Raw genomic sequence first — 21,343 nt, 5'->3', positions numbered from 1 at the left:
TCCTGTACGCAGTGACTAAGAGGAGCGGACAAAGGGCGGGGTTACAGCACGTGAAAGTTGGTTGCCGAAATGTGGAGTAGCAAGTTTGAGCTTTAGAGACGTGCTTTTCTCAGCAGCGCAGTTTTTCAAGAAGAATCTCTTCATTTTGCTGCTGTTCGCCGGAATTACCCACTTTTTTGGCTCCGGTTATTGGCTCTTCTCCCAGTCTTTGTCATTAGCGCCCAGTCTAATTATCCAAAGATGAGCGAACGACGCTCGTCAGTATACTCGAGCAGCAGCAGCAATGCGTCTAGTCCTCGTGAAGGAGGTTCTGGGCCATTTGGGCTGTATAACTCTGCCAACGACTCATCAATTGACAACAGTTCGGCTGCGCTGACGACGTCAGACTCCAACGCGAACCTATTCAAATTGCGGCACACCTCAAGCTTTGGTACATTTACCAGTCTTCAGGAGCCTATTGGGCCTGGTGAGCTACGCGAAGGTGAGATTTCCAGCTCTGACGGTCGAAAGGGTGAGAAAAAGGCGCGGTCACAAAAGCACAACTTTGCTGTGATTGGGGCCAAAATCACAGATGCGGCCAATCATGCCAAGAACAAAACGAAGGCCAAGGAAAGCAGCCCTGGGCAGTCTCTATTAAAGTCAAAAATGTTTCGCCAGTCTAAACCAGATTTGAAAGCCTTGCGTATGAAAACGGATTTAGGCATTTCGGTATCTCGTTCCTCGATGGAGAGGTCGCCCATGACGAAAACGTCCAAGCAGCTTGACCGAATTGCTGCTTTGAGTGGTTCGCCTGCTAATACTGCGTTAGCCACTCCAGGAAAACATCTTCACAACCACCACCACCATATCACATTCAGAAAGACACACTCCCCAGCTTCTATTTTGTCGTCCAGTGCCTCAAACTCCAAACTTGCGGACGAGGGTTCTCTTTATTCATTTCATGGAACTTCAAGCACACTTAACTTTCAGCTAGAGCCATTCAAGGGTCGTGACGACAGGGACCACTATATACCTACCTCTTGGGAGCTTATTCTGGCACAGGCCCAGGCCATTTTCACCAATGACGTGCAGAGACGGATTCCAATTGAAGATTTTAATCTTCTTGTCTCTATGCATTTTAGCGCCCATTTGCAAGCCCAATACACAGCTCTGGAGTGGATGGATAAACTTCAAGAACTGTTACTCTATGGAATGAGATGTCTTCCATCGCTATCGAAATATACAGGTGCAGAGATGTTGACGCAAACCGCCGATTCTTGGGAAAAGTTCTTCACCAAATTGTTACCCCGTTTGGAAGCTGTTTTCTTACCCGTTCAGTTGGAGATTGAGGGTATCACTGAACTTATTCGGAGCCCAGATGCAGCTCAAGAATATTGGGATCCTATCAATCGCAAGTACGGGCAAATTTCCATTCGGAAGTGCATTCTTACTGCCTACCGTGACACTATTATCGTTCCTGTCATCGACGTATTATCAACGGCATTGCGAGATAGTTGCAACTTCGATTCTCTTTTGAGCGCAGAAACCTCAACCACTGCTTCAAGGATCACTCAGTGTGTAAACACACTCGGAAGAATTCGCAGCAACGATGAACACCAGGTCAAGTTCGAAACTCTCATGGACACCGTTCGACTGTCTTGGGTGGCAACCCCAAGAACTGCCAAGGACCGCCGGGGACTCGTTCTCTGATCTTTCTTTTTATTTATATCATCATTATTATTTATATATACTCATAAGCGTCATCAGCTTCATTATTACTTGGAATCTGTCTTGAGATCACTGAGTCCATCTAGGATATCATTAAAGTGTTCTGGGGCACGGGGTCTTTTTGCTCGTGGGGGTTTTTCTAATAGTTTTGATAACGCCTTGGGGATACTGGACTGGTCAGTCTTGTCAGGATCGAGCCCGTGATCTTTCGCTTCATCGCGCTCTTGAACAGCCTTGTCCAGCCTTGCTCGCAGCTCACTATCTTTCAGTTTTTGTCCTCGTCTTTTGGACTTTTTCACCCCTTTTGTTCCGGTTATTTGCCCTTTGCTGCTTGCTTTCTTGGGCATCTTTTAGATATCAAACTGTAGATCGATTAACGAAAAAAATATACTTATGACAAATCTACCCTTGAAGGGTTTCTCGTATTTTTTTAATAGCTTCATGGTTCTTGAGCGCAGATAATGCAGCCTCTTGGGTGGCTTGTCTTTTAGAGGAGGCAGTAGCTTGAGAAAGAATCTGTCCAAGTGAAATGCATTGAACGGTTACTGCCGGTGCGTCGGGAACTACGCTGTACGTTGGTTTAGCCTCTTTTACGCCGCCGAGCTCCAAATACAACGCTTGTTTGGCGCCAGCTGCATCTTCAGAAACTGGATTTTCTTGTTTCACTTCGCTTTCACTCCAATCTGTAGTGACGGGTGCCGAACGAGGTTCTAATCGACGCTTAGCCGAAAGACGCTCAATTGCGTCTCGATTTTTTAATGCATCAGCTGCTGCTCTCAATCCCGCTTTTTTAGTATTATGATCCACACCTTGCCCAATGACTTCGCCGTTCACTACGCAGTTCACGGTGAAAGGGGGATCGACGTCTTTTGTGAGATACTCAGGGATTTGATCCTTACTACCAATCTTCTGATATAGCTCTGTTTTAGCCATGCGGTCAACTTCATTTTCCTGATTTGCTTTTGTAGTTTTGTCCTTCGCAATCTTGTCTAAGAATGGTGCATAGAGTTTAGTGAGCCACTGTTCAACAACCTCCAGCCCTTGATCAACGGCTAATCCACCAACATAAGCTTCGAACAAATCTGGGATGAGTTTGGTGCGAAGATGTGGTGGTGTATTAGGGGTGTCGTGGAACGAAACCTGGGTTTTAAGCTTCTCAGGCAGCTTGTATGCCATAGCGAGCTCCCAAAGCGTGGAGTTACACACCAAACTCGACTTTCTAACCGTCATCAACCCCTCATCGGCAAACGGAAACCTCTCATATAGCATACCACATACAATATAATCAAGTACTGAGTCACCTTTGAATTCCAAGCGCTCATTATGGGTTTGTAAAATCTCAGCTTTTGTCAAATGTTCAGCCATTTGAACTGCTGAGCTATGTGTGAAAACCTGTCGCCTTAGGCTCGCATCTTTTATTTTAGGAAGCTTTGGCGGCCAATGGTTCGAGTCTTCTTCATCATCCGAGGCAGATGGGGCTTCGGACTGCGATTGAGTGGTGGAAGAAGACATCGAGTTTCCGAGAGAAAACTTCATTTTTTTGAAGTTCTGGCTGTAAGTGCCCATTTTGGCGTCTACTATGTTGTCGATGAGAGACATTTTACCCTTTGCATAGCGTTGGAGCATTTTTTGTGCCAAAATGATCCGAGGACTCCGTAGGAGATCTTGTAGCTGTTCGTCAATGGTATTCTTTGCAATTTCTTCTAGATCTTCTTCTTTGAATGAGTCTTCTACTTTTGTCAACTCTCGGAACTTACGGCCTAATACAAGCATAATATGGTCGATTTCCTCCAGCTGCGAAATCGTAGGTGCCATCAAGTGAATAGTCAGCGACGGAATCTTTTGGGTTCATATTAGGCCCACGTGATGAGATTTGATTATTGTTCGTAAATAAGAATTGAGAATTAAAATAAGATATGTATAAGGTTTTAGGATAGGCGACCATGTCTGAGGTTATCCAGATTGTGCCGAGCGAGTACACGAGTCTTCATAGAGAAGAATGTGTTAATCTGCTCAAGAGTCTTATCCTTGGTCTCAGGCATGAAGACCAACTGGTAGAAGAAACCAATAACAGCGATTCCTCCGTAGAAACCGAGGGTGAGACCAGTATAAGTCATGGCATCCTTCATACGGTTGAAGTTGAAGGTAACGATGAACGACCAAAGATAAAGGAACATGGAACAGATAGCCATACCTTGCGAACGGGTTCGGATATCAAATGATTCGGAAGGCAAGACCCACGTAAGACAAGCGTAGGAACCAAAGAAGCCCATGTATAGAATGATTCCTGTCATGTAAACACCCAAGGCAGCAGCTTTGTTGGTATCGACATTGATCTGGTATCCGATACCGACAAGTAGAAGGCCAATAAAGAATCCAATGATGTTTTGTGCCCAGACACGGCGACCGAAACGATCCATATAAAGAATCGCAGGAATAGTTCCCACAAGCAGGGAACCACCACCGACCAGCGACATAAAAACGGAGCGGCGCTCATCGAAACCTATCTTGTTCATCAGGTTGGCCATATTATACATAACAGCATTAACACCAGTCAACTGACCAAGACCGACCATGATACTGGCATACACGAGGGCACGACGGTTGCGAGGGATAAGAACAAGTTCGAGCCAGCGCTGCCACATGGTCTCCTCAGCAGCCTGCTTCTCTTCTTTCTCAGCGTTACGCTGCATCTCCACAAACTCAACACGGTTTGCGCGGATCGAGATATCACGCAACCGTTTCCAAACCATCCAAGCTTCTCCGATCCGATTTTTGTGGACCAAGTAACGGGGCGATTCAGGCAAGAAGAACATACCGATAGCAAGAATTGTGGAGAATACAATCGAGGAGCCGACCATGTAGCGCCATCCGCCCACAGTATCGTAGAAAATAGCAGCAACTGCATAACCCAGAACCTCACCCAGCGCAATATTGAACTGGTACATGGAAACAATGTTACCACGTACATTCGGCGGGACACTTTCAGAAATATAGATACCAACACAACCGCCTTCGATACCAATGCCGATACCCAAAAGGAAACGACCGGCGTACATCATCTGGTAAGTATGAGAGCCAGCACACAAACCAGCACCCAGGGTGTACCACAAACAGGAAATAATGATAGACATACGACGTCCAAAGTACTTGTTCATGACTGGCATCATAAGAGAGCCAGCTACAGCACCAAGGGGCATCAGCGAAGAGACAAGCGACTGTTGATTAGAGTCGAGGTTGAGCGAGTCACGCATGCCAATAATGGCACCAGAGATGATAGACTGATCGAGACCAGACAGCAGACCAGCAGCAGCGGCAAAGCCACCAAGAATCCAAGTGATGTACTTCTTATTTTCGAAGTTTAGCTCATATTCCAGGGCGATGATACGATCGAACCATCCGCGGCGCTTGATCGTCTGATGGGCCTCCTCTTCCAAGGACTGGATGCGGCCTGACAGTTCACTCTCAGTGATACTTGCACCATCTTCGAACTCATCCAGATCCTTGCCGACTGCCTCATGGACATCGACCTCGTGTTTCTGATCACTGGTGATTACTTTTTCATCAACCTGGAGAGATGAATCTGAGGCTGCTTGCATTACGTCCCTGTGTGAAAATGCGGTATGTCTGATCAACCTTTATACTGGCTGCTACCCCAACCAGAATGCATTACCTCCAGCATGGTATGAGAGCATAAGGATTGCCACATGCAGGCAAAGAAAATTCGGTGTCGATCGCCATTGCATATTTCTGCGCCGCCTGCATAGGTCACATTCGCTGCAGTCCCAATGTTCCAAAAAAACAGCTCTGTTGGACACTATAGGTATAATTCCTGAATTAAAAACGCTATCCAAGTTTTCTGCTTGTTTTGACTATGTTAATATCGCTTGAAATTCCTTGATTGTCAGAGAATGATCAGCGATGTTCCCCTCTGGACGCACACTCAACGGATAATTTGGGCGTTTTTTCGCCAGGGCGAAAAATATTTGCTTGTACTCTGAGATAAATCTCCCTGTTTTGCGGAATGTTGTTCCAGCCAAGGTATATGCCAGGTGTTAAGACTAACTTTGTAGAGTTCTAGAAAATATGGCGGAGGTAGTCACGCCAGTGCAGCTTTGTGCAAACCTGCTGAGACTGCATTTATGCAAGACGACGTAAGATCGAGTCGCAACAATACGATAAGGATAATCGAAGCTTGATGCGAGAAAGCGCTATGGATCGTCTTTATCCGACCTTCGTATTTTGGCAGTTTTGTGGGAGCGGTGGCTCACCAATTATCAAAATTCCATATGCCAAGCTACCCCGTAACGCCTGCAACTCACAGTGTGGGCAAGGGTACGGAAAATCTTACCCCGCGGGGAAATAGGGCATGTCTGACGGAAACAAAATATTGTTGCCGATACCGGAAGATGAGAGATTGCTATTTGCGAGAATTAGGGGTAAATATGAATGGTTAAGTGGATTTATGTTGAGTTTTTGTTTTTATTATTGATCAGCAACCTAAAACCTACTCAACAAACAGACTAAGCAGCTGTGTGATGGGAATCCGGAGCTCCTAGTGTTGGGTTGTCTGATGAGGTGGGGGCTAGGCGTCAAGTTTCGAATTTTGCAGACAAGGACTCACAAATAAAGGCGGGTTTTCGCTATATTTAAATAATTTGGTGGTTTGTTTAGATGTTTGTCTGGTCACCGTATTCTGCTCATGAAAAACTGAGGTATGTGTTGGCCTTTGAAACCCCCACACCCCTTTCTTTTTCTCCAGCTCGATGGGGTCCACACAAGTTCCATGCGTCTGTCGAACATTTCCGGTTCGTAGCAGGCTTTGTGCTAATACAGTAATAATTAATGAAAGATGAGACACGTCAAGGCTTATGCCATTTGTGTCACCCTGGTGACATGGTGCCGGGTTTCCAGCAGTACTCGCGCGTAAGATGCGCGTTACAGATGCTACCGTGTCCAGCACAGTGCAGTGCTCATGCAGACTTGCTCCTGATTTTCAGATTTATTTGGTGCAATGAAAGCTTTTTTTTTGCTCGGAACTGCTTGAAAGATATATTTTGGAGTGCCACTAATGGGACTATCAATTTAAAGATGCTCTAAGGGTCCCAGGGATGCCGTATAAACAACGATAGAACTTGACAGGATGTCTTGCCCGTACCCTAATCTTGACCACTAGGGACACATCAAGTTTTCTCCACGATTAAAGAGTCCAGCTTGCTACCTGCACTTTGCACAGGGACCAATTCAGCCCGAATAAAAAAATATGGCGTACATAGCTTCAATTTTGAGTTTTACCACCAAATAATACCGATCAATTTTTGCACTCCGTTTCCGTGGCTTCGCAGCCCTTCGCGCTGCAGGTTAATTAGTTCACGTGGACCGTGCATTGTAGGGGCTCGATGAAAAACAAAATAAAAATAGAAACCGCGGTGGTTTTGAGAGCGAATTTTTTACGACGATACTCAAACAGCCTCGCCGGTATGTTTTAATTTATTTCTTATGTATTTTGGTTCAGTCTGTCCTTTATCTGGCTCGATATGATCACCGCACGATCTTGCTCACCCCCTTCCGAATTATTCCCAACTTGGTGCGGCATACCCCCTTGCATCAACCGCAGCCTACAGAAAGACTATATAAACCTATACCACAATCTGGAATTCTCACACCAGCTGGCTGGTGCCCCAGCGACTACTATCTTTTATCTTGAGCTGGACTCAAGGTCGCCATCAATTTAGGGACACTTTGGTGATGGATCCCAGGATCACCTGATAGTGGGACGTGGAAAACGACCATCGCGAGTCGGCTGCGCTAATAAAGAGTTCTTGGAAAGTTTTCAAAACTTGTTTTGACTTCGCCGCTGGATTGGCACGTTTCTGGGGAGTTGCGTGTCACAGGATTGTGGGGATTCTGCTGTTCAGCTCACAGAAGTCAAAAGGACTCGCACCCCTCGAGTGGTTCTACTTATTTATTTATTCTATACAACAACAATAAAAAAAATGAATCAAAAATGCAATGTATGCAATGTTCAATAAGATGGGTATTTCATTCTATTAACGTTGTGCTCGAGACTAGTAGCTAGCGTCTTCTTCAGCGACGTAAAGGTTGAGCTTGTCTTCGTCCTCATCCGTGTGCGGAGGTGCCTGGCCGCGTTTATAATGCAGTCCTTCAACAGGAATTGTGTCGCGGCCAAGGCAGAATCCCGGGTGAACTACGGTTAAAGTGACTGTGGCAATCAGAACCATTAGGCCATCCAGAACCAGGAAGAAGCGCTCTGTTGTCATCAGATAACCAGTCCATCCTTCGGACAGCTCAACCAAACGGTAGATCGAACGGATGTAAATGAACAAGATGGCCACACACAAAGCCGGAATAAAAAACTTGAACATCGGTCGCCGGCGTACGTGGGCGTACCTGGACTCGTATTCCGCCTCGTTGCTGGTCTTAATTTTCCAAATAACATAACTGAAGGCAAGAATAAAAATGGACATCATGACGACCTGTACGGCGATACCGGCCACCATGATCCACCCGCCTGTCCTGATTGTGTCGCGGTCATTGTCATCGTCACCTCCTGCCGCAGTACCGCCACCGGCTGCCTGAATAACAATAGATACGACATCGGCCACGATGAAAATAGCAGAATAGGTCATCGGCTTGAGGGGAGAAAATCTTTGCCCATAGATGGTGATGATTTTGGCCAGCTGATAATAGATGCCCGCCATGTGGAATGCAGGCGCGAGAATGGTGCCCACCAACTGTGCCTTATAGGCTTCTTTGTTCTGCAACTCGTAGTAGGATGCCACTCGTCCAGAGAATCCGGCTACTTCTAACCCGGTGGCACAGAACCAGCAAACTAAAAACCACCATTGCTTCGTCCATGTCCCGAAAAGGATCTGCAGAATGAACGTCAGGGAGTACATGACTAGCCCCACCATGTTGGCAGGTAGATTCGGCAAGTACTTGTACGACGAAGTTATAATCTCTGCGTGTGTATAGGACGGCATTTGGCAGTTGCTGAAAAAGCCTGGGAGAATCCGCATGCTTAATACTTCCCAGGTTTTTTGTTGTCGGCAGTACGCATGTATGGTGCAGATTTATGGCTAAATAAATCCCCTCACTCGGGGAACGTGTGGACCACACAGATCACTGAACAGGGAACTTTTACCGCTATCTAATCATCGAATTATAGTATGGTTGAAGCAACTGGCCCCCAAAATTACAGATGAGCCGCATCAAAAATATTCTGCTTCCTAATCTCCAACCTAAGGCTTAGATCCAGCTTACCTGCTTGCTTAGTTACAATAGTGCTAAAGTACCTGACACCACGACTTGACACAGAGAAATGTGTCGATCTGCAGATACCCGAGCGCTTGGTCAGCGTCTTAAATTCCCGCGCGGGCACAAGAACAAAACTAGTTGGCAGTGATGGGTCGCTATCAACTATATCCTTGATTGTTCTACTACACTTGGCCTTTTTGGGTTGCTCGCACAGATTGCAGAGACATCGTTTTTTTCTAAGATCAATCAGGGCAGGCATCCTAGCCGTGGAATTTTCCGCACAGCCCCGTTTGTCCTAACCCTGGCAGGTTAGCACGTCATGCAGATAATATGTGGATAATAAGCCCCATCGATAGAGAAGCTAATTCAGCGCGGATAATTGCTCACTCGCACCGGGAACAAGCACTTTATTCGTTCTGTGTAGTTACTTATTAATTGCCTCTAGCTATTGTAGTTTCTAGGTTTGTTATTGCGTCATCCCGCAGGTGTGCCTGTTGAACTTATCTCCGTGAAACATTCGACATGTCAAAAATAGGTCCGGGGGGCTTTGACTATCTCCTGAATTTCCAATGCATCGATGTAGTAGCATTTCTGCGCACGGGAGCACTTGACGATCCAACGTGAGCCACCTGATGAATCAAGGGGTGCCAGATCGCCCAATCACAATTATTGATTTTTGCTGAAATCCGTTCAATCTGTCGACCGTAACCGTTCGTAGCTTTATACTAGATGCTTGCGGCTCTGGGATTTAAAAAAAATGAAATTGATTCGCATGTTTTCAGCCCATGAGTTCGGAAGGACGCCTGCGTTCATGTAAAGTTTATGCAACCAGCAAGCATGTAGCCAGCAACCTAGCTATGGCTATATTTGATTGTATGTATGCTTTATCGAATAACAACATCATTATTATCATGATTTCGCTATCTTTTCAAGTAGCTGAGCTTGGCACTTAATTCAAATCGAAGGCATTAAACATAAAGTGTATCTATATGGTTTCTAGAAATAGGCCATCCAGAGCGAATCTGTGATAGCAAGGTTGCGTGGGTTCACCGCTGCCGAAATGAGATCAATAATGGTCTGGTTTGCAGGAATATTGAGCTGGCTGGATTGCGTCAGTGATGACGCCCGCTTAACGATCGCGTCCACATTCACTCGGACCATGTCACGCAATTGACTATCTTGGACCGAAGGACGTTGCTGCTGAGCGTACCAAGATATTAGCTCATCACGTACAAACACTGGTAGATACTGATCCAAGCTGAACTCAGGCTCAGTCAGACCCTTGGCAATAATCATAACCGACATAGCGTACAAGCCCTCTAATGTGGTGGGACCCATGAGCGTTTGGATATTTGGAGTCAACCTAAAAGCAACCGGCTCGCCATTGTTGAAAGCTGGAAGATTTTTGCTTGATGGCAACACTGGAAGCATCTCAGTAGCCCAGATGTTGCCACTACCCATATTGATTTGGAACTTGTGCGCAAATCTGTTGTTGATGCTCATCATGAACGTCATGAAAGTAATTCCGGCATATTGATAGGCAAACTGTTTGCGGAACAGCCAGAAATCTTCGAAAGAACAATACTGGTCGACAAAGAAATCCCTCATCACCGTATTGGGCACCAATGAAGCTTGGATGCCGCTCAAAATCTCCATCTTTACCGCCACAAGATCTGGTTTGGGTAAACGACTATCCGAAGACGCTCGCAGTTTCTCCGTCATATAATCGAAAGGAGCATCCCGTGATTGTCCACGAGCACGGCAGAACCGCTCATAGATTTGATACATCGAGATATAACGCGTATCGTCTTGAACAAGTCGAATGTGGTTACTCAGAGGAACAGCACAGGGCAAAGTGAACTGCAAGTGGCGTAATCTGGCCTCGTTACGCCGAAGCATAACATTGTTCAGAATGCGGAATAATTGGGTAACCCGCTCCTCACGACGACAATGCCGTGCTGCTGGGAATTGCACAGCAAATGGGTGTAATGAGCCATCATGGCCCCGCAGTGTAAAGCGACGGTAGCAGATACCATAACCTCTGACAATATCAACGCCTGGCAAGAAACGACCAATCTTAACAAAGTGCAAGTTGGTATCGGTTAATTGAAGGTTTTGACCAGGAACCTCCACATCTTCGAACTTCTGGTGATGGAACTCTGATAGTGGTGGTGATAGGGCTTCCAAGTTGATCTTGTCGGGACGCGCATCAAGCTTAGCTTCAATGCGATTACGCCATTGACGCAAGCGTACAACATAGGTTTCCAAATCAGGTTTGTCGGTAACAAAGTCTCTCTCGAATGCACCCTTGATGTGGGCCGGAACAACCCCTTCAACGAAACGAAGAATTGAAGCCTCGGTCGCGGGAGGAAGCTTCGCATCCCGTTGGCAATTCCAACGAGCCATGTACTGCATACCATCGTTCAAGAGCGCAACAATGAGTCGATAAGCATCTTCATCAGCAGGTGACCGGAATCGATGCGAAATCTGATCTACAAGAGTCTCCAGAGATAACAGCATCAATGGATATGCTGTCTTCAGCACGCTGTGAATTTCTTCTGCATACTCCCATGGCTGGCGAGGTTCTTCAGCCGTGGGCGTACTACCGGAACCGGCGGTGTTCGACTGATTGCCATTAGCTCCAGTGTGTCCACTTCCTGCTGGTGTAGAGGCAGGTGAGTTAACGGCTTGACCAATAGGTTGGTTTGTATTGGGACGAGCTGCCATAGCCTGTCGTTGAAGAATGTTGTACTCTTCACGCACTGTACGCAAATGGAAATGCAGGGCTTGTGGGAAAGTCTTTGCGATCTTGATCAGGATACGACGGGTGAGTTTAGCCTCACGGTGTGCCAGAGAAGTCAGCAATTGAGGAATGTAAGTAACCCAATACCAGACGGGCACTTCACCGCGGTAGCTTTCAAATGCCTGCGCGAGAGATCCCTTATCATCATCCAGACTGATCAGCCATAAGATTCGACCGAGAAGTTTACGTGCCTTGGCATTCTTGTACAATCCCGCAGCTTGGAGATAGCATGAAATGGCTGTGGAACCATAAAACGATTCTTCAGGATGATCTTTGAACCTTTTATCATTGAATTTACCCCATTCTGCCCATGCTTTGGGTAAGTAAACATCAATTTGAACGGCTGAGGCAAACGCTTCGTTAGCATTATCCTCACGTCCAAGCTTAGCAAGTGCCATTCCTTTCAAAGTGAAGAATTCAGACTTTTGAGCAGCACCAAAGTAAATCAGATTCGTGTTTGAGATAACCTCAAGACCAGTCGTCTCGTCGTTCAAGTTTTCACAGTGGCATTTAGCTTGCTCGCGGAGCTTTAAGAAGGCCTCCTGAATCTCAATATTAGGCAAAGCATAAATTCGCGTCAGCAAATTGATGCATACCTCAGGCATGTTCTGTTTCCGGGCAACGTGAGCGAATCTGTTGATTATCCAGGCAATCTCGTGATGGCCACGGAAAGCAGCCGAGTTGGTTGTCGATGTAGGACCAGGCGGCTGCGAAAGAGGCTGATAAACCTTGTTAATAACATTGAAGACGTGCTGCCTCCAAGTAACAAGGTCACCCCAAATATTGATATCATCCCATGGATTCGGCAAACGTTCGTGCCATGCTTGGAGGACTCCCTTTAGCTCCTGGCTCTTAACTTCTAAATTAAGACCAGTAGTAGAAGCCAAGGACGTATATACCTGAGAAGCTTCCATGAACTCGACGTACAATTGGAAGGTGTGCAGCAAAGGAATGTGGGCTCCTGTGATTCTACGAGGAAGACCATGCCATTTACGAAGAGCCAGCTGAATACCTTCATCGCAGCATTTCGAAAGAGCTTGTAAAGTATCTGTCTTCTGTGCGAATCCCTGTAAACACAAGAAAGTTTCGAAAACCTGACGACGTGGCGTCGGAACGTCCATCAAAGATTTCACACTCTGCTGCAAAGGCTCCTTGTCAGAAATCCAATCAGCGACCCGCCAACCACACTCCAAGAGCAAGTCGTTGAATCCTTCATGTTTGGCCAGCTCAGTAAGAATATCCCAATGCTGCAACTTTTCAGCACATAAAATCCAGTGGTCCTCCCAAAGGCCATATTCAGCCTCACCATAGGGAAGGACGCCTGATCGTGCCTTGATCTGGGCAGACTCATGCATCTGCATAGCTCTATTCCACATACCACACTGTTCGTACGATAGTGCAGCATTTGTAACATGGAATTTAGAGCGTGTGCGCCACAGCCCGTAGAACATATCATTTTCTTGAAGCTGTGCATAGAGTTCAGTGAGTGCATCCAGGTTGGTTTCGGCAATCTTGGCTGATTCAGTCCGGGGCAAAGCCTGAATAGACTCCAAAATTTGCAATCCAGCATACCAAGCATCAAAGTTGCCAGCAAGGTATCTCACAAGCTGAGGCGGGAGATGCTCAACCTGAGCAACAGCCTCCAAAATTGTCTGCACAACATTAGGGCGTAGGTCTGCCTGGCGAACATTGTATTCCCGGGCCATTAACGTTGCAATAGCTTGGATCAGGTCTTGGCGATCCTTGGAGGGCACCGCCGAATAAAGACGAGGGAAAACGTCTAACCAAACCTGATGCACTAACTCCTTGGATTGGCATTGAAGTTCTGCCAGCGGTAAGATGAAATCCGCCACTTTGGTCTCGGATGCACTTTTCATGAAAGCAGTCCGGCGAGTCAAAAACTCGGCAAGATCATCGCTGACCTCAGCAAATTCGGGTTCTGCTGGGTTGGTACGCTCCTTGCTGGCAGCGCCAAGTTCACTCGCCTCGCCCTCGGCTTCTTCACCAGGAATATCTGCCATATCAACATCTTCCTTGTTATCTTTACCATCACTCAAAGGAGACAAGTTAGTCTCCAAAATTGAAAACGGTGCGAATCGGAAAGTGTCCGTTTCAGGTAACCGGAGAGGGTGGCTCATAGCCGCAGTTCCATAAAATAATGCCAGGGCTTGATTTAACCATTGGAGATCTGCAAGCGGTTCCCAGTTTTGCTCTTGGAATACATAGAGCAAACGCTTGAGAACATTGTCTTCCAGAGAATCACTGAAAATGCTCAAGAGCTTTTTACGGATTTCGACGTCCCCGGTCGAGGCTCTTCCGGTGGTGCCTAACAAGAACGGCTGCTCAAGACGAGCGGGAAGTTCAGTCTTACGCAAGTGATCATCAGTGAAGACATCAATGATAAGCTCATAATAGGTATGAGCTAGTTCTCGGTCCTTAGGCGAGTCATAGGCCAGCATTTTTTGTAAAATGGCAGCCTTTTCCTTGATCGTAGGGAAGGGCTCGCTACGACTAAACACCCAAGAGCGAACCATTTGAATAATATGACGCGCAAGGCTATCATCAGGGATGCGTTCAATACACTGCGCAATAAGGGAGAGGAAAAATCTGCGCTGGTCACTCAAATGGGAAATGCGGCTTGCCAGGAGATCCATCATTTCAATGAGCAGTGCTACTGTGATTGGCTGCTCCTTCTCCTCTGGCACTGCCGCCACTGCTGCTGCTGCTCCATTGGCTGCTGGAGGTACATTTTGAGCTCCACCAGCTGGATTGGAAGAGCCAGGCACTGCGGCGGCCGCGGCCGCAGCGGCTGCAGCTGCTGCAGGAGGCACTTGGGTACGAATAGCGTTCTCTTCCAGAACTTCTTTCACCGACTTCGAAAAAGCCTTGATAATTTGAGAGAGAAGTGAGTCGATTGAGTCTGCGCGTAGTTTCATCGCGTGCTGGGCTAAAAGAACCCAGCATGGCGGCGGTACGGTGCTTCCCAAGTGCTCTTGGAGAGCATTAAACACAATCTGGAAGACAGGTTGAACCGCCAATTCCTCCGGTTCAAGCTCAGATGCTGGAATTGCAGCAAGAACTTTTTCAAGCGACGGCTTCAGCGTTTCGTGAACCTCAAGAACGGGAGACCGAAGAGTCTTCGCAAATAATCCGGCAAACTGATCCATGTTTTGCGTAATATATTCCGTATGCTTGTGTTTCAGAGCAAGACGAACCACTTCTAAAGCGTTGAGACAAGCTGTCAATGATTCAGTTGCACTTAGGTCGCTTTGAACAAGAGCTCTTTCCAAGAAATTGAGTCGGACCTCAGCTTCAGGCCAAATTCCAAGTAACCTATCCAAAGACTCGAGTATTTCGGGCCCTGCGCCAGTTGTAACAACACGCACATTGAGTGCACAAACATACCGCACAAGATAAGTTACGACAGCTTCCCGCTGCGGGGTTGGCACGGTGTATACCTTGGCGTCTGTTGTCTTGAGCTCTTCGATTGCACGAACTTCCCAATCAGCAAGCAAACCAGAGAGACCGAGGTCAAACGGTGTGACCGCAGAAGCGTTTGGTGGGGCTACCGACAACTTGGCAATCGCTGCGACAATGAATGGAACAAACTGGTGGCGGTACTCATAAAACAGAACTGGGTTCTTAGCCATGAACGTATAAATGTTGCTGACTTGAGCTGCATTGTGGCCATCCTCACTGAGAATTCGTCTTGGCCACTTAGCCCACATGCTGTTAGTGCGCGCTACTAGGACAGGTGCAAGAGTTTCTAGTGCCTGAGTGACGAGCGACTTAGCCTCAGGTTGGTGCGTCTTCAGTAGTACCACATAAATTTGGTTGACTATCTTGGGAAGTGAGTCAAATACAGATACGAACGTGGCGATGTAGACATAAGCACTCATTTTGGAGACAATATCTTCATGTCTGAGGAAGGACCAGCCAAACTTGATAGCATCCTTACGCACATCCGCAACCAGGGGCGAAGACGACTTGATAATCAGCACAGACATCTCTAGCAGAGCCAGCTGGAACTTATCAATCGTACTGGCAGGTCCTGTGGACGCTAGAGCCAGCCAAACCTCTTTGGAAACTAGATCCATGAAATTGCCATTAGCAGCTTTCTCAAAGAGCTCCAGAAGATTGCCCTTCCGCTTGATTTCGACGGTAAGAACAGGGTTGACGATTGCGTTCATAATATAAGTGCGTGCAGTAAGAGGCGAGGAAGGGCGTAAGACAAGCTCAAAAGCTTCTTTCAGCACAACGTTGCGGAGCTCAACATCGTGGCTTATGATCACTGTTTCATAGAGATAGTCTTGGACGCACCAGCTAATCTCTGCTCCGGCACTGTAGACAGCTCCGATTAAAGACAGGACAATTGAATGGTCATCGCTTGCTCTGGCATAGTCGATTATAAACTGCTGAAGTTCTTCGATGGCACTTCCGATTGCGAAGTGAAGCTGCGAAACAGGGGACAAGCGGGCAGTTGCGCCCATAAGCTCACCAATCAACCCAATTAGCTGTTGCGCAAGAGCTGACTGCTCTTTTATCCAGTCAAGGCCAGGTAAGCGATGCAGACAAAAGATGAGATTGCAGGCTGAAATACATTTAGTGTCATCAGGCTGATCGTTCAGCACAACCTCAACTAACTGATCGATATTCTCCCGAGTGTAAGCCTGAAGGTCTCTAGTTTCTTCCATATCGAAAAAGTCACAAAGCAGACGACCATACTGAGCATCCGTTAGTTTTGTCTTGAAATACAAGAAAGCATCTGGTGCTTGTCTGTTCAAAAACTTGGCGATAGGTGCTCGGAATGGAGATGTCTGAATACGGCGAACACTTCCTTCGATATAAACTAAAGCGTCGATGACACTAGGAATGAAGATGTGTGCGGTTGTAGGAAGCAAATGGAATACATTTAAAATTGCAACTCCAATCTTGACTCTCTCTTCACCTTCTAATGGACGAACAGAAACTAAAATCATTCTTTCAGATTCTGTCCAAGCCTTGAAGTGGTCGAGAAGCTTTTTACCAATTTCAACTTTGAAATAGTAAGTCAACAACTCCAGGAGACGAGCTAATCCTTCTAGTCCATTCAAAGTAAGACGCTTATGATCACTCAGGTTAACAAGGATTGGCCTAAGTCCGCTTTGAAGCAAATCTTTTGGCAGTCTTGAAGGCGACTTGGCTAAAACAGCGCCAAGGGCAGTGTGAGCAGCATCGACTGCCTTTTTGGAATTCGAGCAAAGCATTTTGAAGAATACGCCAATAATTTTTGCTCTCATTTGGGGGTTCTCCGTGGCTAAGTGATCCGATGTGGTTAAGGCAAGCGAGAGTAATTTGATACATACCACACGCAATTTGGTCAACTGTTGTTGAGTGTTGTACTCGGGCATACGGTGAGATGAAGTTAGACTCTCATCTTCTGCTTCAACAAGAGCCAAGGCCTCCTCAAGCAGACGGGTGAACTTGTCGTTAAACCGCAAGAACGTGTCTGGGAGTGCTAAGCAATAGCTAACAGCATCGATATAACCGATTTGCATAGGGAATGGAAGAGCACGCAAAGGTTTACCAAAGATAGGATTCAAAAAGACGTTTGTCACCTGTTTAATGATGGCAGTGACAGGGTGACCAACAACCTCCGCAAGCAACTCAAGTGCTTTCTTTGCAGTTTCACGAACAGCTGGATTCGGGCTCTCCACTTCATAAGCAAGCAAACTCGAAAGAGGCAGGAAAGGTCTTTGACTGATTTGCTCGTCGGTCAAAGGGCCATTGCAGCTGCGAATGGTGTGGTAAAGCAGCTCTGCCGCCTCCTCGCGTATTTTAGACGGGGCGTCGTCACTGACATCTTTGATACCAAAGAATAACGTACGGACAATCTCAACCTGGCGAGCTTGCAGCCAAGAGAGCGGAAGACCGAGCTCTATAATGATAGTCTTGAGACCAAGGCAAGCGCCAGCTTTGCGATAGAAAGGCTCTTCGAAGCAAGCGTGGATTAGTTTCGCGAAAACGGCTCGCAGCAAAGGATACCGGTACACACTAACAGATTCACCGCAAAGGGTCCGACCTGATGAATAAATAGTTCGCAAAGCCAGAAGACCGGCATCCTTAACGTGCTGGTTGAAATGGCTCAAAGCATACACAATCGCTGTCAAGAGAGTGCGCGTCTCGATATATGGGATGCCCTCGTGGTCTTCGAGTGAAAATGATCGCATAGCCCGACGCTTTTCAACTGTGAACTCACCAAGCTCAAGAACTGTGAGATGTTCTGTGAGATTAACAATAAGCTCATGAGCAGCGTCGCGGGTCTCATCAACAGACGCAGCAAAAAAGACAGCCTCAAGCAAACGTTCTGTAAGCTCATTTGCCATATTCCTGGCAACTAAGTTGCGATCTGATCCATCAGGAAGGGGTGGCGCCTCAGTGAAAGATGAGTACACGCCAGCTTTCACGCATGCTTGAACAATTGATCCGGCATTTTCTGGGAGAGGCGTTGTATCGATGAACTGCTTGATGACCACTGAAATCATATTAAAAGCTTGTTGACGGTAATGAGGGTTCATAAGAGGATTCTCAAGGATTTTCAAAGCTTGAGTCACTGCTGGGGTAACTCGCACCGGAAGCTCTTCACCGAGACCATCAAACGCTAACAAAACAGAGGTATCTTGGCTCATAGCAGACATACTCTCCAGATCTGTAGGTGCAGTTAGGAAAGCACGGTTTCGACCACCAAGTTTACCCAGAATGCGAAGAGTTGTGTGAGAATGTTGGTGTGTGTACGGCAGGGGCTTCAAATGCTTCCAGAGTGCCTGCATGACTTCGTCCAAAACAGGCTCAATAATAGGATCAAAATAGTTTGAGGTCAAATTGTCGACGCAGAGCTCTAAAGTTCGCAGACCCTGAGAAACTAGCTCGGGTGATCCGTTCAAAGCGGCTACCAGCGGTCGCATGAGGTACGAGAGGTGAGGGACCAGAAGCGATAATCTCACAGGCACGGTTAAACAGAGCTCCACATAAATATCACGTTCTTGAGCCACACGAGTTGTCTCGAGGCGCTTGTTGAGAGTTTCCAAAACAACGGGTAATAAAGGAAGCACCGCTTGATATAAGCTCTCAAAACGTCCACCTCCGATACTTCTGAACAGTGCACGAAGCAAATAGAAATATACAAAAGGTTCTTTTGCTGTGGAGGTCAGCTTCAGCGCCTCGACGATGATCTCAGTGAGATGAGGAAGCATGACCTGTTCATTAACTGCCGGGAACATGTTCAATGCAGTGAAGCATTGGCGGAAAAGCCTCATGAGCACATTAGTCTTTTTGGCAGTACCTTCGCCCATTTCTGGCATTTTCTTGATCAGGAACTCGAGCAGTGCAGCAGTGAAATTAGCAGAGGTGGTCTCAGAACCCAAGAAAAGATGGACAATGTGCAACAGCGCCGGGTTGTCGAAGATAGCCTCATAGAGGAACTGCAGTTCTGCTGAAATGATCTCATTGAAGGTTGCAGGATCAATATGAATATAAACTGTAGCAAAGGCTTCCATCATATCTTTCACATCCTTGTTCGATACAAGAGGAACGAGAGGTCCGCTATCATAGCGTTCATTATCAGAAGCGATTGGCAGGGCGAAAAACTGCTGGCCAACGATACCTTCTCGGAATAAACGCCGGAAAAGCGTGACATCATCATGTGTGCATGTCCGAGCAGCTTCCTGCCATTGTTGAAGAGAGATAGTAGGATGGGGTGGAGGTGGATTGCAACTCTTGAAACCAAACATGACTGTCTTGATAAATGTCATCAGGTTGCGGAAAATGAAACGAGCATCTTTGACATCGTGGTTGGGAACCTCAGCATGAAGTTTGATCGGCATCTCCATCATAAGATCAGTCCATGTAGGGTTTATCGATTCTGAATCGTTCGCATCCTCCATGTCGACATCATCGCCTTCTTTCTTTACTTCATCTCCATCAGTTTTCTCGGGCTTCTTCCCCATTTTAGCGATATTTGCCTTGGTGCCAGGAACAAGCTCCAAGTAAGTACGATTAAGAGTCTCGAAACGGTCAACAAAGGCTTTGAGAATTACCGTCATAATCTGACGACCCTCCTGCTTATCTGGCAATCCAATGATACGCTCCATAAAGTTTAAAAGCAGCTTCGCGCTCATTACTTGGAAAGATGTAGCCAAGGAATTGTCATGCATATTTCGGCAATACACTCGCACAGTTTTCCAAATCTGCGATATTGATAGCTCATTTCTGACATGATGGATAAGATCAGCCATAGTAGAGTAAGCCAGAGGCCGCAGAGTTTCGTAGGAGGTTAGGCCACTGCCAATCAACACGCGTTCTTCAAGCAAAACATCGACTTTGGAAATGAAGAATGTTCTGAAATCCGTAGCCAGGATATGCCTCATGGATACCAGCAGTTCTTTACGAGCGGAACTGAGTTCAGGAGGACAGTCCTTGAGCAAACGAACAACAAAATTAGGAACCAGGTTATAGTATTTTTGCAACAACCCCGAGAACGCGCGTAAGGCATACGCCAAGAAAGACATGACCTTAATTTGAGAGACAATGAAGTCATTATAAGCTGCGCGGTGCTTAATGGCTGGCGATACACCGGTAAAAATATCGCCCTTCAGAGCGGCAGCCTCATGTTCCTTTGCTTGTGGTTTAGCCTCGATACTGAGGATATCAATAATATAGGGGACAAATTCCGGAAGGGATGTGCTTGCAATTTGTTTGTGCGTCGAGTACAAAAGCACAATAATAATAGGGCACTCTGTGAGCACTTTGAAGCTTGCAGTGGCCTTAAACATTGGAGTCGAGCTGTTCGCACCCTCGCCTGGGGTTTCGACACCAACACTACCTGGAGGCGAGCCAGCATATGTCAGTGGGGACTGTCCACCTGGCTGGTTGTTGAAGAGCTCGTCGACCATGCGAGGGATGTTCTTAAAAATGGTAATAACAATGTCCAAAAACGGCTGAACTTGATCAACAAGAAGTCCCTTATAGGCTCTATGCAGATTCGTGACAATTTTCATACATAGAAACCCATTTTCCTCGTTGTCAACTTGGAAAATATCCATCACCGTTTGGAGGATCTCGACGGCAGCCGGACGAAGCGCATCGCTATACTGCAGACGAGACAGCACGTCAAGAAGACAGTAACGGAGCTGGTGCTCAGGTGCTTGTGCGACCATGCTGATGGGAACCGATTTGAGCAGCCGCAAAATCTCCGGTAGCACTCTGGTAGCGAACTGCTCACTGTCTGCCGTGACCTGGTGCAATTCTACCGAGTCGCGAAGATCTGTCGCGACATTTAATTTCGTTTTGTAGTCGCTTTGAGTGTCTGACAATCGCGCTATAAACCCGTCAATCGAAGCGCTCATCTTGGGGACGATATTTTCGAAGGCCGTGTGGTAGTGCAGTGGTGAGTTCTTTCCCCCTTCCTCAAAAATGAGATTTGGGAGGTTGGTCTTGGAGAACCTGCTGACAAAATCGTGTTTTCCACGTGATTTTCCGTACCCTGAAAACCTGGGTTCGTTTTCTGATGAGGGAGGG

General features: G+C 46.8%; 6 protein-coding genes across 6 annotated transcripts; 1 reads left to right on the top strand and 5 right to left on the bottom strand.

The window, feature by feature from the left end:
- Positions 1–240: 240 nt before the first annotated feature.
- On the top strand, positions 241–1,689 carry B9G98_00135 (Target of rapamycin complex 2 subunit bit61; the record flags this gene model as incomplete). Its single annotated transcript, XM_024806693.1, has 1 exon — positions 241–1,689. One exon carries the CDS (start codon positions 241–243, stop codon positions 1,687–1,689), a length of 1,449 nt encoding a protein of 482 aa, XP_024662461.1.
- A 65-nt stretch (positions 1,690–1,754) lies between these two features.
- B9G98_00134 (hypothetical protein) lies at positions 1,755–2,054 on the bottom strand (the record flags this gene model as incomplete). The annotated part of the gene is made up of 1 exon (XM_024806692.1): positions 1,755–2,054. The coding sequence occupies one exon, from the start codon at positions 2,052–2,054 to the stop codon at positions 1,755–1,757; it is 300 nt and encodes a 99-aa protein (XP_024662460.1).
- Positions 2,055–2,109: 55 nt separating this feature from the next.
- Positions 2,110–3,522, bottom strand: B9G98_00133 (Ribonuclease 3; the record flags this gene model as incomplete). The annotated part of the gene is made up of 1 exon (XM_024806691.1): positions 2,110–3,522. The coding sequence occupies one exon, from the start codon at positions 3,520–3,522 to the stop codon at positions 2,110–2,112; it is 1,413 nt and encodes a 470-aa protein (XP_024662459.1).
- A 113-nt stretch (positions 3,523–3,635) lies between these two features.
- On the bottom strand, positions 3,636–5,306 carry B9G98_00132 (putative metabolite transport protein CsbC; the record flags this gene model as incomplete). Its single annotated transcript, XM_024806690.1, has 1 exon — positions 3,636–5,306. The coding sequence occupies one exon, from the start codon at positions 5,304–5,306 to the stop codon at positions 3,636–3,638; it is 1,671 nt and encodes a 556-aa protein (XP_024662458.1).
- A 2,469-nt stretch (positions 5,307–7,775) lies between these two features.
- B9G98_00131 (Sphingoid long-chain base transporter RSB1) lies at positions 7,776–8,711 on the bottom strand (the record flags this gene model as incomplete). The annotated part of the gene is made up of 1 exon (XM_024806689.1): positions 7,776–8,711. The coding sequence occupies one exon, from the start codon at positions 8,709–8,711 to the stop codon at positions 7,776–7,778; it is 936 nt and encodes a 311-aa protein (XP_024662457.1).
- Positions 8,712–9,981: 1,270 nt separating this feature from the next.
- Positions 9,982–21,171, bottom strand: B9G98_00130 (Transcription-associated protein 1; the record flags this gene model as incomplete). Its single annotated transcript, XM_024806688.1, has 1 exon — positions 9,982–21,171. One exon carries the CDS (start codon positions 21,169–21,171, stop codon positions 9,982–9,984), a length of 11,190 nt encoding a protein of 3,729 aa, XP_024662456.1.
- Positions 21,172–21,343: the final 172 nt, after the last annotated feature.

This window comes from Wickerhamiella sorbophila (genome assembly GCF_002251995.1).
Source record: "Wickerhamiella sorbophila strain DS02 chromosome Unknown contig1, whole genome shotgun sequence".
In the NCBI taxonomy this organism is placed as follows: Eukaryota; Fungi; Ascomycota; class Dipodascomycetes; order Dipodascales; family Trichomonascaceae; genus Wickerhamiella; species Wickerhamiella sorbophila.
Note: the sequence above shows the minus strand (reverse complement) of the source record. Positions and strands in the feature narration are given on the sequence as shown.